This window comes from Cydia splendana, chromosome 1, assembly GCF_910591565.1.
Source record: "Cydia splendana chromosome 1, ilCydSple1.2, whole genome shotgun sequence".
In the NCBI taxonomy this organism is placed as follows: domain Eukaryota; kingdom Metazoa; phylum Arthropoda; class Insecta; order Lepidoptera; family Tortricidae; genus Cydia; species Cydia splendana.
Genome location: NC_085960.1, coordinates 7089814 through 7105431, shown reverse-complemented (window position 1 = coordinate 7105431; position 15618 = coordinate 7089814). Strand labels below are relative to the sequence as shown.

The 15618-nt window shown below is 38.1% G+C and overlaps 1 protein-coding gene across 1 annotated transcript; it reads left to right on the top strand.

The window, feature by feature from the left end:
* Window positions 1–479: 479 nt before the first annotated feature.
* Window positions 480–15032, top strand: LOC134790228 (UDP-glucosyltransferase 2-like). The gene is made up of 9 exons (XM_063761065.1): window positions 480–497; window positions 1117–1277; window positions 2725–2818; window positions 4160–4352; window positions 5518–5724; window positions 6095–6314; window positions 13790–14009; window positions 14438–14657; window positions 14742–15032. Exons 2-9 carry the CDS (start codon window positions 1125–1127, stop codon window positions 15013–15015), a joined length of 1581 nt encoding a protein of 526 aa, XP_063617135.1. The 5' UTR covers window positions 480–497; window positions 1117–1124; the 3' UTR covers window positions 15016–15032.
* The last annotated feature ends 586 nt before the right edge of the window (window positions 15033–15618 follow it).

The following is a 15618-nucleotide window of genomic DNA, read 5'->3' as shown; positions in this document are numbered from 1 at the left end:
AGACTTGCCGTTAAAGATGACTCAGACAGGATTCTGAAGCTGTCCTGTCCTGAGTCCTGACACTCCTGACTAGCAAATGTTCGGCTACCGCGGACTTGTTTGTTTGTTAACCTTCGCTTTAAACTACCTAGACATACTTCTATTCGTGTTAGTTCAGCGGATTACGTGCAATAATAACGAATATTTATCAATATATAACTTTTACGTTTAAATATTAATGGCAAAAGATAGGATGAAAAAGAAATCACACTATATGAACGTCACAAAATAGTCATACGATTGACGACTGAAATAAAAAAATCAGGTACGGCAATTTTCACGAAAAGCGACTAAGCTAATTTGATATAAATAAAAGTGCTGATAAATATAGGTTTAATTGTACAAATGTTGTAGCCTTAGATAATTTATTTTATTATTTGATTGTTTACAGTTTTTTTAAATAGGTAGCTTGATAGTTTACGATCTACCGACTCTCTTTATGTAGAGAATAAAACCAGGTAAGTTTTTATAAATGCGATTCGTCTGCTCGATAGCCTCCTAAAAAAATCATAACAAAGTCACATTAAAATAAAAGAAATATACGATGTAACACTACTTAAAGAAAAAACTTGAGTGGTATTTTGTCTACATTAGAATCATAATTAAATGCATCAATATGGAAACAACTTTTTCACCACACCATCAGCTCGGAAAGGCTTACTTTGCACTTCAAAAACTGATAGCAAATTTGCATTTTATTCACATGACAGGCAAAGTAATCAAATGCAAATTTTGAGTTGTTTTCTTATGTTTGCTGGTAGAATTGACTTTTAAATGATGATTTTGGATGATAAATATTTAATAACATTCATTTGATTGATTTGGTTTGATTTTGTTTGATATTTTACATGTAATATTTGCTTCGGGTTGGTGTGGTGGGAAATTTTGTGTTTCACTCGGGGGCAAATTTTGTTTAACCCTTGTGCTCTGAAACCCTCGCAACGCTCAAGATTCCATTTTTCGAACCACTCGCTACGCTCGTGGTTCAATTTTGGAATCTTTCGCTTGTTCGGGTATGAATATTAGCACGAGTGGTTTAACAACAACTTAAAAAACAAATAACTATTTTGATTTCAGTTAACACCATGGCCAACATAGTGCTATCGTCTCTAGTTCTGATAGCTTTATTACACCTATGTGGCGGCTACAAGATTTTAGTAGTATTCCCGGTATCTAGTAAGAGTCACAATATACTTGGGGCTGGCTATGTCAAACATCTGTTGGATGCTGGACATGAGGTAAGTGCAATTCATTTCCTCGATGCGCGTTGCAGCTAGCTTTTTCACTTTTTTTTTATTACCCTACCGGCACGTTGATTTTGACAAGTGTAGTTAAGATTTTTAAAGATGCCCAATGTTATGTATTTAAAGATCTCTTAAAGGGGCCCACAGATTACCCGTTCGCCGGACGATATCAGCCTGTCAGTTGTTTGATATGGCTGATATCGTCCGGCGAACTGGTAATCAGTGGGCCCCTTTAAGTTAATTTGGGATGGTAGCATGATCTCTGAAGTAACTTCCGTACATACAATTTTAACCCTAAGTACCCTTACCATCCTAAGTATCCTTTTAATCCGGAGGTCGCGGGTTCAAATCCTGGCTCGTACCAATGAGTTTTTCGGAACTTATGTACGAAATATCATTTGATATATACCACTAGCTTTTCGGTGAAGGAAAACATCGTGAGGAAACCTCCATACATCTGCGAAGAAATTCAAAGGTGTATGTGAAGTCTCCAATCCACATTGGGCTAGCGTGGGGACTATAGCCCAAACCCTCTCGTGCTTGAGAGGAGGCCTGTGCCCAGCAGTGGGACGTATATAGGCTAAATTATTATTATTTATTGAAGTGAAAACTTCTTTAGCGGCGCTGAGCACTTTTTGTGATGGGGAAAAAATGTTAAACTCGTAACAGGTGTCACGTGACCGTAAGACGTAAGACGTAACCCTCTTTCTACCGCGTGGCGAAAATGTATGCTTGAGCCTGCTGTTTCGTTTAGGCGGCGCAGGGCGCTTGCGTGACGTCACGTGTGACGGAGACTGTTACAATGTCATTGTGTTTTTCTTTTTTGATTTAAATGCCATCTAGTGAGTTTCCCTCAAACTGGTATTAATATAATTCTAGTACTCACAGTGATGTGCTTAGGGGTTTCAAGTAATGCGACGAAATAACGCTAGATGGCGTTAACCTCAATTATGCATAGTACTGCAGACATTTTGCACTAGATGACGCGGTTATTAATATTTTGAGTTACAATGTCGTTGAGTTTTCACTTCTGCCGGCACTCCCGGAGTGCAACCCGTTGTTTTTATTTTTTTAAACCCTTACCATGAGCCACTGACAGTGTCAAAACTGACATATACGCTATACGCTAACGTCTACGTAATTTGCTTTGTATACATATACCTCGCTCGCTCTGATATGCGAGCACCTACGCGCAAGATGCATAGAAAGTAAGTTACGTTCTCGATAGCGTTTATGTCAGTGCCAAACTGGTGGTAGCCACAAAAGTTAAGTATATGTGACGTTCAACGGCAAAAGGTAGGTACCTTATGGCGGCTGGCGCTTACGTCGCATAAAATTGGAGCGGCGTTAATGATAGCGTAAGCGCCAACCGCCATAAGGTAGGTACCTTTACCCGTAGGACGTCACATATGTATGTTTCATGGAATTGTTAAACTTCCAGGTAACTTTTGCAACCCCGTTCCCGACTAACAAAACAACGGATAAGTATCGTGAAGTTGATCTTAGCAAACATATAGAGTTCTTCGACAAAACAGGTGAGTTTCCATGATCGTTGATATTCCTCGTAAGTCCCAGAGTCATTTTTACAGGTTTGAAATTGGAACCTTCTTTTATTCCATTAAACTTCAACATTCGATTTTAATTTGTTCTTTTAGAAGGACATCGGGACTTAGGAGGATTAGGGTGACTGCTATAATTATTGGCCCCTTCATAGTACGATCACGCTCCGCGATTGTTGCGCCATTTAGGGTCCTAGTTAAATTAGTTGTTCAATACTTACGCTATAGAGTTTCCAATTTAGCAAGAATCCTAAATGGCATAACAATCCCGTGTGGTGACTGTACATAATTGGCCACTCTTAAGAAATCAGAAGTCCCCCAGAGACTTTTTGAAACGTACGGCCGAGTTACGCGAAGTTAGTGCTCAAACACAGAAAAATTATAGTACAAGTGTCTGAATGCGAACGTCGAAGGCCCTGAAGGCCCGGAGCCTCTGACATGTGCATGCTTCCTGCAAAGGAGATCGTCGATTTTGTTCTATCTTTTGCTAAGCGATTGGGCCCGATACCTATAGATTACTGCAAAAACGTATAAGAAGTCTGCAATTGAGCGTGAGCCAGACTTAGAATAAGAATTGCGGATAAGCTCTATCAGGGCCACAACCGCAATTGTTTACGTGAAACGTGGTGTGGACAGCTAGTGCGAAGGTCGAAGGCCAAGCTCTGCGTTGGGCCGAAAGCCTGGAGCATCCGAGAGAGGTGCGCCTCCACGTAAGGTCGAAGGATTAGCTGTAGGCTGTAGTGTAGGAAGTTAGTGCTCAAACAGAACAAATAATAATAACAAATAATTGGTGTAAGTACGAGTAGCTAAATGAGAAGGCTGTAGTGCCGTATATGAGAGGGTCTACCGCGAACACCGAAGTTCGCAAATTGCGGACATTTCTCTTTTACTCCAATGAAACCGTAATTAGAGTGACAGAGAGAAATGCCAGCAATTTTCGAACTTCGATTGTCGTGGTTATAGCCCTGTTATCTTGAAATAACAGAGATACGCTTAACCAATGCAAAAAAATGTAGGCACTATGCTTTACACAATACTTGAACAAAATTTAATGCGTAACTATCCTTTGATAGCTCAGTTAAAAAACACGGAAAAGCCGGGGCGTGCCCCAAGCCAGCCGTATGTGGAACAATTGAATGAACAGTTAAATGTACTTAAGAACTTCGCTTTGCTCGCTCGTTCGAAAATGTGTTCAGTACGGAACCCTTGGGACGCGAGTTCGACTCGCACTTGACCGGTTTTTTTTTACATAAAATGGCATTGCTACGAGGCAACGGGTTTTATATTTGATATAAAAATGTAATTGTTATTTTACAGTTGGCAAAACGATAAATTTAAAGGCTATCTTGAACAAGGAAACAAAACCCCAAGTACTAGGCATGTTAACCCAGTTCGTTGATATGATGTGGTCCATGTTAGAAATTGAAAACGTCGTGAATTTCCTCGGCGACCCTACGCAGGAGTTTGATGCTGTTATTGTAGAGTGGCTTGTCACCGATGCTTTTGCCGGGTAAGTGTACCTACAAAGAAAAACTATTTGCTGTGACTTATTATTCATGTTTTTTTCGACCATATCAGTATACATAGTTAACTTTTTTATTTTCAATAGCCTATATTGTGTCCCACTGCTGGGCAAAGGCCTCCCCTGTCTTTCGCCACTCGTCACGGCTTTGTGCATGCTCCCGCCAGTCGCCACAGAATGAGTCCAGTGGGCGCAGCACGGTTCCATTTTTATCGTCTATCACTATGCGCGTCCCTTTCGCACTTACATACTTGGTAGAACGTGACAGGCATGGTGACAAGGGATAAAAACGCGACCGTGCTAAGCCGCCAGGTCGTTTCGCCATCTCATTTTTGGTCTGCCTCTGCCTCGGGTGATCTGTGGTGCCCATTCGGTCGCTATTTTGGTCCATCTGTCCGGGTGCATCCGACAGATATGTCCCGCCCAATCCCACTTGAGCTTGGCGGCCTTCACACCCACATCTGCGATTCCAGTTTTGGAGCGCAGCTCTGTGTTCCTTACCCGATCGATTCTACGGACTCCGAGTATACTTCGCTCCATTGCTCGCTGGCAAATCTTGAGTCGGGACTTATTTTGGGCTTCTGTTAATGACCAAGTTTGGGCACCGTAGGTTAGGATAGGCAGAATACACATGTCGACGAGTTTGCGTTTTAGAGCTAGTGGAAGGTTGCCCTTCATTAACGCCTTCATGGACCAGAAGCTCTTCCAGGCGTTTTCGATGCGTCGATCGATTTCCTTGGACTGCCTGTTATCGAAGGATGCTATCTGGCCCAGATAGATGTATTCATCAACATATTGTATATCCTGCCCATCTACCGTGACCCTACGTTTCGCGCCATTGGTCATTAACTGGGTTTTTCGAGTTGGGTTGTTCATTTCGAGTCCGACTTCAAGACTTGCCGTGCTAAGGTCTTGTAGCATTTTCTGTAGATGGGGTGCAGTGTGGGAGAATAACACAATGTCGTCAGCGAAACGTACCTATTAGGTTTGTCAACCTTTTTCCGCCAACGTCAATACCCGTTCTTTCCCACTTGGTCGCCAGCTTCTGGATCTGGCTATCTCGCTCCATGTTTACTTATATTACTTAGTTAACTACTGAACTAGGTATATACATTACGTGTAAATACATTTCTAATAATGGTTATACTTGCAGGATAGCGTCCCTGTTTAACTGCCCACTGATCTGGTCGTCGTCCGTGGAGCCGCACTGGTTAGTGCTCCAGCTGGTACACGAGCCATCGAACCCCTCGTTTAACCCAAACGTCTTTTCTACCACCAGCAGCAAACTCCCACCGTATACGTTCTTCGAGCGAGTTACCAACTTATTCTCCATGGCTGCGTTCAAGGCTGTAATATATTTGTAAGTGTAAACATACTCATATGTAGGTATCATCATCATCATCATATCAGCCTATATACGTCCCATTGCTGGGCACAGGCCTCCTCTCATGCGTGAGAGGGCTCGGGCTATAGTCCCCACGCTAGCCCAATGCGATGCAATGATGATGAGCAATGTTTTATATATAGGTATAGTGAGTTTTAAAAATTCATTCAGGGGTGCCCGAACTTTATTAATAAACGTAACTTTGTACTTATCTTAACTGAAATAATATTAGCGCTCGTAGCCTGTCTCGCGGGCCCTTATAGTAAATGTAGATCTTGAAAATATAGAATAACTATCTAAGTGTCACTGTACCCAGACAGTGTTAAATAGACCGTGTACTTTTCAGCTACTTACAACCGAAAGAGACCGCAATGTACGAAAAATTTTATAAGCCCCTGTTCGCAAAACGGGGTAGGCAGTTGCCCCCATACGAGGAAGTATTGTACAACGGCACGTTCTTGCTGACAAACTCCCACACTTCGTTGAGCCAGCCCATCAGTGTGCCTCCGAACGTTAAGGAAATTGGAGGATATCATATCGATCCTAACACCAAGCCTCTTCCAAAGGTAAGGAACCACAACCAGAGTTCAAATTGTTTTATTTAATTATATTCTGCCGTTAGGCCTGTGCACACCGGCTTGGTGTCCGTGACGTGCTCTAAAGTGTTGGACACGCACACGTCACGCAAGCGGTGTGCCGTATCTCATAAGGATCTACAACCTACTACAACGCCGCACGTGCACGTGCACGTCACGCACACGCAGCCGGTGTGCACAGGCCTTAAATGTTAGAGATTCAATCGTAAGTTCTTCTTAGTCGATGGCCCCTGAGTTTGTTAACAAAATCAATGACGGCACATAGCCATTTCAACATTTTCGTTCTGTTGTTTTGTAATTAAATGATCATATCAAACTTATACCAAACTAGCTGTGCCCGCGGCTCCGCCCGCGTGGAATTCGGTCTATGTCAGTAAGCGGCTAATTTCTAATCCTAATTTCTCTCCCTATCCCCTGGAGGCGGAACTTGAAGTAGGTAAAGTTGACAGATGGATATGCTAGAGGACTGTAGTCCAGATAAAATATTTTACAATTAGGTACCACTAAATAAAACTACACTCCAAAGTCAATAGTTTTTTCGCCCGTATTCAAATTTTACACGTGTTATAACGACAGAGTAGGTAGTAGGTATATATCGGACGATACAGTAAGCCGTAAGGTATACGCGCGCGAGGGAAAGTGAAGCGGCCTGCCTGTGGCTAGACCGCCACTCACCGTGGTCTTCTTCAGACTCCTGAGGCTCCTAAGGAAGACACGTGCCCCTTGTAACCTCAATGCGTTGCGAGACTTTCGGGAATGATTCGATTGTTTTCGGGAATGCATGGTAATGCGTATAAAATGCGAGTCCCAAATCATTTGACTCCGCAAACGACCAGTGCCGGATTAAGATATTTTGATGCCCTAAGCATTTCTAGACCATGGTGCCCCCTCTCCCTAGGGTCATCAAGATTACATTGATTTTTTTTGGTAAATTGAGTGACGTTCATTGCCGCATTACAGCTGAGAATGGAAATTAATCACATCATTTTATCACGACAATTGACAGTGCCGCAGCAGTAACGTTGCAACAGAGTACCTAATGCTGCTGCAGTCGCCACCCGAATGTCACCTTTATTACATCTTAGAATGTCATTGAAAACGCGAGCGAAGCAAGCGCGAAAATTTTTCGATATAAAAACGCAATTTTATAGACAGTTGTATATTTTTACTTTTAGTATGGATATCAGTCACATCATTTTATCACGAAAATTGACAGTGTTGCAGCAATAACGTTGCAACAGAGTAATACTGCTGCAGTCGCTATAGCTTAGAAAGTGATTGAAAACGCGAGCGAAGCGAGCGTGAAAATTTTTCGATATAAAAACGCAATTTGATAGACAGAGTTGTACATTTTTACTTTTAGTATGGAAATCAGTCACATCATATCACGAAAATTGACAGTGCTACAGCAGTAACGTTGCAACAGAGTAATGCTGCTGCAGTCGCCATATATTAGAAAGTGATCGAAAACGCGAGCGAAGCGAGAGCGAAATTTTTTCGATATAAATAGGCAATTTGATAGACAGTTGTACATTTTTACTTTTAGTATGGAAATCAGTCACATAATTTTATCACGAAAATTGACAGTGCTGCAGCAGCAACGTTGCAACAGAGTAATGCTGCTGCAGTCGCCATATCTTAGAAAGTGATTAAAAACGCGAGCGAAGCGAGCGCGAAAATTTTTCGATATAAAAACGCAATTTGATAGACAGTTGTACATTTTTACTTTTAGTATGGAAATCAGTCACATCATTTTATCCGGAAATTGACAGTGCTGCAGCAGTAACGTTGCAACAGAGTAATGCTGCTGCAGTCGCCATATATTAGAAAGTGATTAAAAACGCGAGCGAAGCGAGCGCGAAAATTTTTCGATATAAAAACGCAATTTGACAGACGGTTGTACATTTTTACTTTTAGTATGGAAATCAGTCACATCATATCACGAAAATTGACAGTGCTACAGCAGTAACGTTGCAACAGAGTAATGCTGCTGCAGTCGCCATATATTAGAAAGTGATCGAAAACGCGAGCGAAGCGAGAGCGAAATTTTTTCGATATAAATAGGCAATTTGATAGACAGTTGTAAATTTTTACTTTTAGTATGGAAATCAGTCATATAATTTTATCACGAAAATTGACAGTGCTGCAGCAGCAACGTTGCAACAGAGTAATGCTGCTGCAGTTACCATATCTTAGAAAGTGATTAAAAACGCGAGCGAAGCGAGCGCGAAAATTTTTCGATATAAAAACGCAATTTGACAGACAGTTGTACATTTTTACTTTTAGTATGGAAATCAGTCACATCATTTTATCACGAAAATTGACAGTGCTACAGCAATAACGTTGCAACAGAGTAATGCTGCTGCAGTCGCCATATCTTAGAAAGTTCTTGAAAATGCGAGCGAAGCGAGCGCGAAAATTTTTCGATATAAAAACGCAATTTGATAGACAGTTGTACATTTTTACTTTTAGTATGGAAATCAGTTACATCATTTTATCACAACAATTGACAGTGCTACAGCAATAACGTTGCAACAGAGTAATGCTGCTGCAGTCGCCATATCTTAGAAAGTTCTTGAAAATGCGAGCGAAGCGAGCGCGAAAATTTTTCGATATAAAAACGCAATTTGACAGACAGTTCGGTTCAAAGATCTTTATTTCTCAAAAGAATTTTTACAATTCACTCATATGAGAAACTTACATAACTTAAAACTAAATATTTACAATATTTACAAAGTGAGCGCTAAAACAAAACATTACATTTACATTTACATTTCGTGCCGCTAAACAATTATACACAACGCGGGTAGATCCAAACATGCTACTTGGCGTAAGCGCGGTGCGCGAGCGCACTTGGAAACAGCAACAATACACGGATATAAAGTAAACCGTGATGTCCTACATCCAAGTACGCTCACTATACACAATAATACATAACAATTTTTAGGTATAAATATTAGTTTTGTTTAAGGTGGTATGCGTAGCTGATATTATTAGTTAAGTAATTTAAGTTTTTTTTTTGTATAAGTATATTTTATTTTAATTTTATTTTTTTTTCTTTTAAATATAATTTTTTAAATTTTATTTTAATTTATTTATTTTTTTAAATGTTTTATCGTATACACTGTTTGTTATTTATTTTATAGTGATTTATTTTATTATAAAAATTTCGATGTTATAAGACATGCGCAGGCAACATATTAATAACGTTAATAATTGTTAACTTTTATGTAACTTGTGATCATATTCATATAATTAAATTGTATTAGAACGTAGAAAGCACAAATATTATTTTACATTGGCATAAAATAATATGTATTTTCTTTTATTATAATTAATTGATATTTTATAAATGCATACATGTTGTGTGTGTATGTATATAATTATTTTTATTATTATTATTTATTTAATGTGTTACTGTAGTGAGTTATTTTATTTCTATATTATTCAAAACATGCTGTCTTAGTTTATGTTTGAAAATAATGAAAGATTTAGTTTCTTTTATTGCCTTTGGTAATTTGTTATAGATTCGGGCACCTTCATTTAAGATAGATTTTTTGCCATAATTTGTTCTCGATGGACGTAGTAACAAATCATTCGCGTTGCGTAGTTTAATTTTTTGTACCTCTTGTTTCTTTTTAAAACTTATTTGTGTTGTGATATTTTTTTTAAGTATTTTCCGGATAAGGATACACGTGTAATAAAAATATGTTTGTTTAATAGATAAAATTTTTGTCTCTTTATATATGATCTTGGTTTCAGTTAAGTAGTCATAATTGAAAAGTACTTTTATAAGCTTACTCTGAGCTATCTGCAGGATTTCCAGGATCGTCTTTGCAGCTGTACCCCATATTTCTATGAGATAATCTATATGCGGTTTGACGAGTGAATTATATATTAGATAACGTACATTGATTGGAAGGCTACGGGCAAAACTTCGAAGGGCTCCTGTCAGTGAAGATAATTTTGATTTAATCTTCTCAATATGCAACAGTTGACAGTTGTACATTTTTACTTTTAATATGGAAATCAGTCACATCATTTTATCACGAAAATTGACAGTGCTACAGCAATAACGTTGCAACAGAGTAATGCTGCTGCAGTCGCCATATCTTAGAAAGTTCTTGAAAATGCGAGCGAAGCGAGCGCGAAAATTTTTCGATATAAAAACGCAATTTGATAGACAGTTGTACATTTTTACTTTTAGTATGGAAATCAGTCACATCATTTTATCACAAAAATTGACAGTGCTACAGCAGTAACGTTGCCACAGAGTAATGCTGCTGCAGTCGCCATATCTTAGAAAGTTATTGAAAACGCGAGCGAAGCGAGCGCGAACATTTTTCGATATATTATTAATTTATTAAATCAACATAATTATTCAATAATTTTTGTTGATATCCGTGTCTTCTAAACTTAGAGTTAATTTGGCAAAATCTTTCGTCGGTGGCTTATTCATGTCACAACGTATTAAATTCAGCTCCATCTGTTAGTTTACCAGGGTACTCAATAGTGGTAGCACATATTTGAAAAAAGTTTGCCCCTCCTTCCTAAATCGCGCCATAAGATTCAGGGGCAAACTTAAGTCAATCGAGTGTTATGGCTACCCCCCCTTTTAGGGGTTGAATTTTTATAGCCTATAACCTGGCCGGGGATTTTCTCGACAGATAAGTAAAGTTTTCATCAAAATCCGTTCAGCCGTTTTCACGTGATGCGCGTTCAAATAAACAGACAAACAGATAAACAGATAAACAGACAAACAGACAAAAATTCTAATAACTTTTGGAACGTGTTCTGTTATCGATTCTAAGTATCCCCAGCCAACTTTTTTTCAAATATTTTCCATGTACAGACTTTCGACCGTCTTCAGCTTTATTATATGTATAGATAAAGAACGATTAAAAATTAAATTAAACTATAAGCGCCATTTGAACCATCCCACTAACCAAGGGCAAAGAGAATATATAGTATAGAGGGGTCCTGTTTAGGGCTTGCAAATATTCGAAACTTTCAGGTATTCGAATATTCGACTTTTTCTGACGAGATATTCGAATAATTATTCGAATATTTTAAAAAAATAAGAAAAGGAACGAAAAATCGGTTTATTATCGTTTTATTCAAAAGCTTTTTCCACATATTGCTAAAATTAATGATATTTTGCAGAAATCCACTTATTGACTAGGTTTTATCATCCTACTCTGAAATACCCACGTTTATAAAAGCAAGTAAGTACCTAAAATGCAAAAATTAGTCATTTTCAATATTTCTTGATAAAACTTTTTATTATAAATGCGTCGTTGCGTGAATTAATATAACTTTAACCATCCAAACACGTATGTAAGAGAGAAAACATTTTAGTAGGTAATCAACTAATCACTAATCATTTTCTGATTTAAATTAACTTCTTGTCGTTAAGAAGCCTGTAAAATGGCCTTTAATTCCATTGTATTTTGAATCTTTATTGACTTTATTAGTCTTGGCAAGTTTAGTTTTGATTCCTAATGGTCGGCTGTTATATAATAAGTTATATAATTGGTATTGGAATATTTAAGGGAAAAAGTTGGCTGACTACGGGGTGGATTACTCGTTAGCTAAAGGTGCATGGTTAGAACTAGTTCGGTAGGTTTGGTATGATCAAATTTGTGAATTGCGATAAAGGGCAAGGTTTAGACTTCGAATATTCGCTTAAGGTACGATTTTACTCAATAAACAAAATGACCCTTTATCTTACGTAAAGTTACTTGTACCTAGAAAAAGCATTAGCCGCACCGTAATAAAACATACTTTTTGATTTCGTTTCCTTTGAAATTGAGTTAGGTTTAACTGTATTCACGAAGCCTATTGAGAGGAATACAGTAAAAACATTATTTCCTTCGCATTTGGGTACCTACGGTTCCTCATTCACTGTTAATACCCGGCAAAATACACAGAAACTGTAACTATAACGGATGAAAATAGATTTTACCTAGTAATAAAAAATATTCGAATATTCGAAACCTGAGCGGCCGAATATTCGAATATCAAAACAGGTCGAATATTCGACATATTCGAATATTCGAATATTCGAATTGCAAGCCCTAGTCCTGTTATAGTAAATTTTGTAGTCACAGTAAATTTACTGCCATGTATCGACACACGATTAAAACTCAAAATGAAAATGTACACAATTATCAAAAAAATGTATATTTATGGATAAATGACTTTATTATTTTTATATCATTTCGACCCATGTTCTTTCACTGATAGAGTCTGGCTACTGAAATATTACACAAATGTTTGGCCGAAATTCAAAAAATCTTGGGCTGGTCACACTTTGTATAGTAGGAATTATAGTTTTGATACTAGAAAATATTTTTGATTTTCTGTGGACACGTAAGGTACCTAAGGATATAAGTTAAATATACGTTGACGTGCACTCAAAGTCAGCTCACATAATTTCTACCACTATGTAAAGTACAGTCAACAATAAACACATATGTAAACACGTTCTCACCATATACCATTGTTACATGGCGAAAAATGAAATGTAGTGTAAATAAGACCTAGCTCGATAATACCGTAATATTAATCCATCACCAAAAAAATACTTAAGTACTATGCCAAATATGCTAAATGCTAAGTATCAAGATATTTATAGAGCACCAACCTCCTAATTTGTTTACATTTGTTTAGGAGTTGTAAACATTGCAGTTTTTCGTTATACAACGCTACACGTCGACTTCGCACATTGTCGTAATTATTTACGAGCTTAAATAATAGTTTGCGAACCTCACTCAGTATAGACATTATTAATATTATTTAAAATAAACCCATTATAATCCGCAAACAATTTGAATGAATGACATAAATTGACAACTGACTTAGCTTTTTTTTAAATCATAGACAATTGGTAATACAACAACGAAATATCTGTCAACAATTTTTGGCTAGCCAGACTCTACCTATGAGTTAAAATTGTTAAATATGAAACGGTGTCGTACACGCCATCTAGCCGAGCATAGGCCAAAGGTGTGTGCACCATCTATCCGAGAATCACTTTTTCTTGATTTCCGAGGCACGTTTTTTCCTTAGACTTTATTCATCTTATACGGAGTTACATATGTCTTTGCCCAGGGTAAAGCGGCTAAACCGTTAACCCAGTGTCAAATTGTACTGGTAACCGGTTAACTCAGGTTATTAGGATGGTGCAAGTGGCTCTAAGTGTATTAGAAATAAAATTAGCTTTCGATAAGAAATCTCACTTCCTATCTTTCTTCGTTGGGAATGTTCGGATGGTACTAAATTTTAAACTGTACCTAGGTACACTCATTTAAGAACTCAAACAAAGAAGATCCACTTCAAATAAGTTTTAAATATGAATGTGATTTTAACAAGAACTATCTGAGTATTATGTTAAAATTATAACTATGTCACAAATGCGCTGTATCTCAATGTTACACTTACAGAATCTCCAAAAGATTATGGATGAGGCAAAGCATGGAGTCATATACTTCAGTATGGGAAGTAATGCCAAGAGCAAAGACTGGCCAGAGTCTTTAAAAAAAGAATTCATGGAAGTATTTGGTGGATTGAAGCAAACTGTGCTATGGAAGTTTGAAGAACAATTACCAAATTTACCTAAAAACGTTCATATTTTGGAGTGGGCGCCACAACAAAGTATTCTTGGTGAGACATTGGACATTTAAGATCACTGAGGTTCCGATTCTGTAAAAGGGTTCCTGAGATTTACTATCACGCTTTAAATTATCTTAATTGGCGGTCGATAGCAGCGCTCTCAGGTCACTAACGTTCTCATCCAGCTCCAATAACTTTTCTGTCTAAAGTCTGCACAGGTCTGAATCTGAAAATATAGTCCGTTACAATAACGGTTATGAACCTATCCATGAATGATGAGGAGAAAAATCTAACTTTATATGATAATTTCTGAACACATCCTATCCTAAGCCTTACGTTACTCATTCAATCGCTTCCAGCAAACCTTTTAACAGCATCTGTCCCGGTGGCGTGCTTACACAAGGTTACCTTGCGCCTGGTTTCAAATATCCAAATTTTAAACTAAGTAATATGTATTAAAATTTGGAATTACGTTTCAGCTCATCCCAACATGCGTCTTTTCATCACCCATGGCGGTCTCCTGTCCACCACCGAGACAGTCTACTTCGGAGTCCCCACGATCGTCATTCCGTACGGAGCCGACCAGCACGTCAATGCGCTGAGAGCTGTGAACAAGGGATACGCGAAGATGGTCGACCTGTCTTACGAAATGGCTGGTGAAATGAAAGCTGCTATAGAAGAAATGCTAACTAGTACAAAGTAAGTAAAACAGGCGGCTATTTCGGTTTACAAAATAAAATAAATATGTTATCAATCATATGTTGACCTCACTATTTGTTTTAGGTATTCTGAGAAGGTCAAAGAACTTTCAAAGTTGTTCCACGACCGTCCAGTACCCCCAGGCAAAGAGCTGGTGCACTGGGTGGAGCACGTGGTACACACGCGCGGCGCGCCGCATCTGCGCTCCCCCGCGCTGCTGCTGCCCTGGTACCAGAAGATGTACTTCGACTTATTAGCATTAGTTGTAGTTGCTTTGTATGTCATAAAAGTAGTATTGAAATTGTTATTTAGGAAGGGAAGCGCAATAGTGTCTATTACTAAAAAGAAAACTAATTAATAAAATTATAGTTGTATGAATGACGATAAAGTAAGTGTAATTTGTGAATAAGTACAGATATTTTAGATCTATCAAAGAAACGTTTTTATTAAATTTCTCATTGAATTAATAGTTATTTACGATACAAGTGCGGAAAAGAGGAAATTCGAAACGAGTGACGATAAATTAAAACACGACCGAAGGGAGTGACTTTAATCGACACGAGTTGCGAATTACCTATTCGCACGTGTATCAATTATTGCGAATTACCTATTCGCATGTGCCTGAATCTGTATAAAAAAACAACTTTACAGTACATATGGCCCTTTAAACTTTTGACATACGCACGAAAAGCACATTTTTACGCACTAGTGCGGAAAAATAGGACCATATGTACTGTAAAGTTGTTTTTTTTTTTATATAGATTCAGGCATCGGCTTAGCTTGTTTTTAAGGGGCCCACAGATTACCCGTTAGCCGGACGATATCAGCCTGTCTAATTTAGTCAGTTGTTCAGAGCTGTCAAATTTTGCGTTTAAGGTGGTTCGATTTTTATACAAAATTCAATCGGGTTTCATTAAGTACACATTACACATTATTACCACATAATTTTTTTCGCATTTAT

Excerpts from the sequence above, each read along its gene's own strand:
- LOC134790228 (XM_063761065.1), top strand. The coding sequence starts at position 1,125 with ATGGCCAACATAGTGCTATCGTCTCTAGTTCTGATAGCTTTATTACAC. Across the intron at positions 6,315-13,789 it reads ACACCAAGCCTCTTCCAAAG|AATCTCCAAAAGATTATGGA; the intron begins GTAAGGAACCAC and ends TTACACTTACAG. Across the intron at positions 14,658-14,741 it reads GAAATGCTAACTAGTACAAA|GTATTCTGAGAAGGTCAAAG; the intron begins GTAAGTAAAACA and ends TATTTGTTTTAG.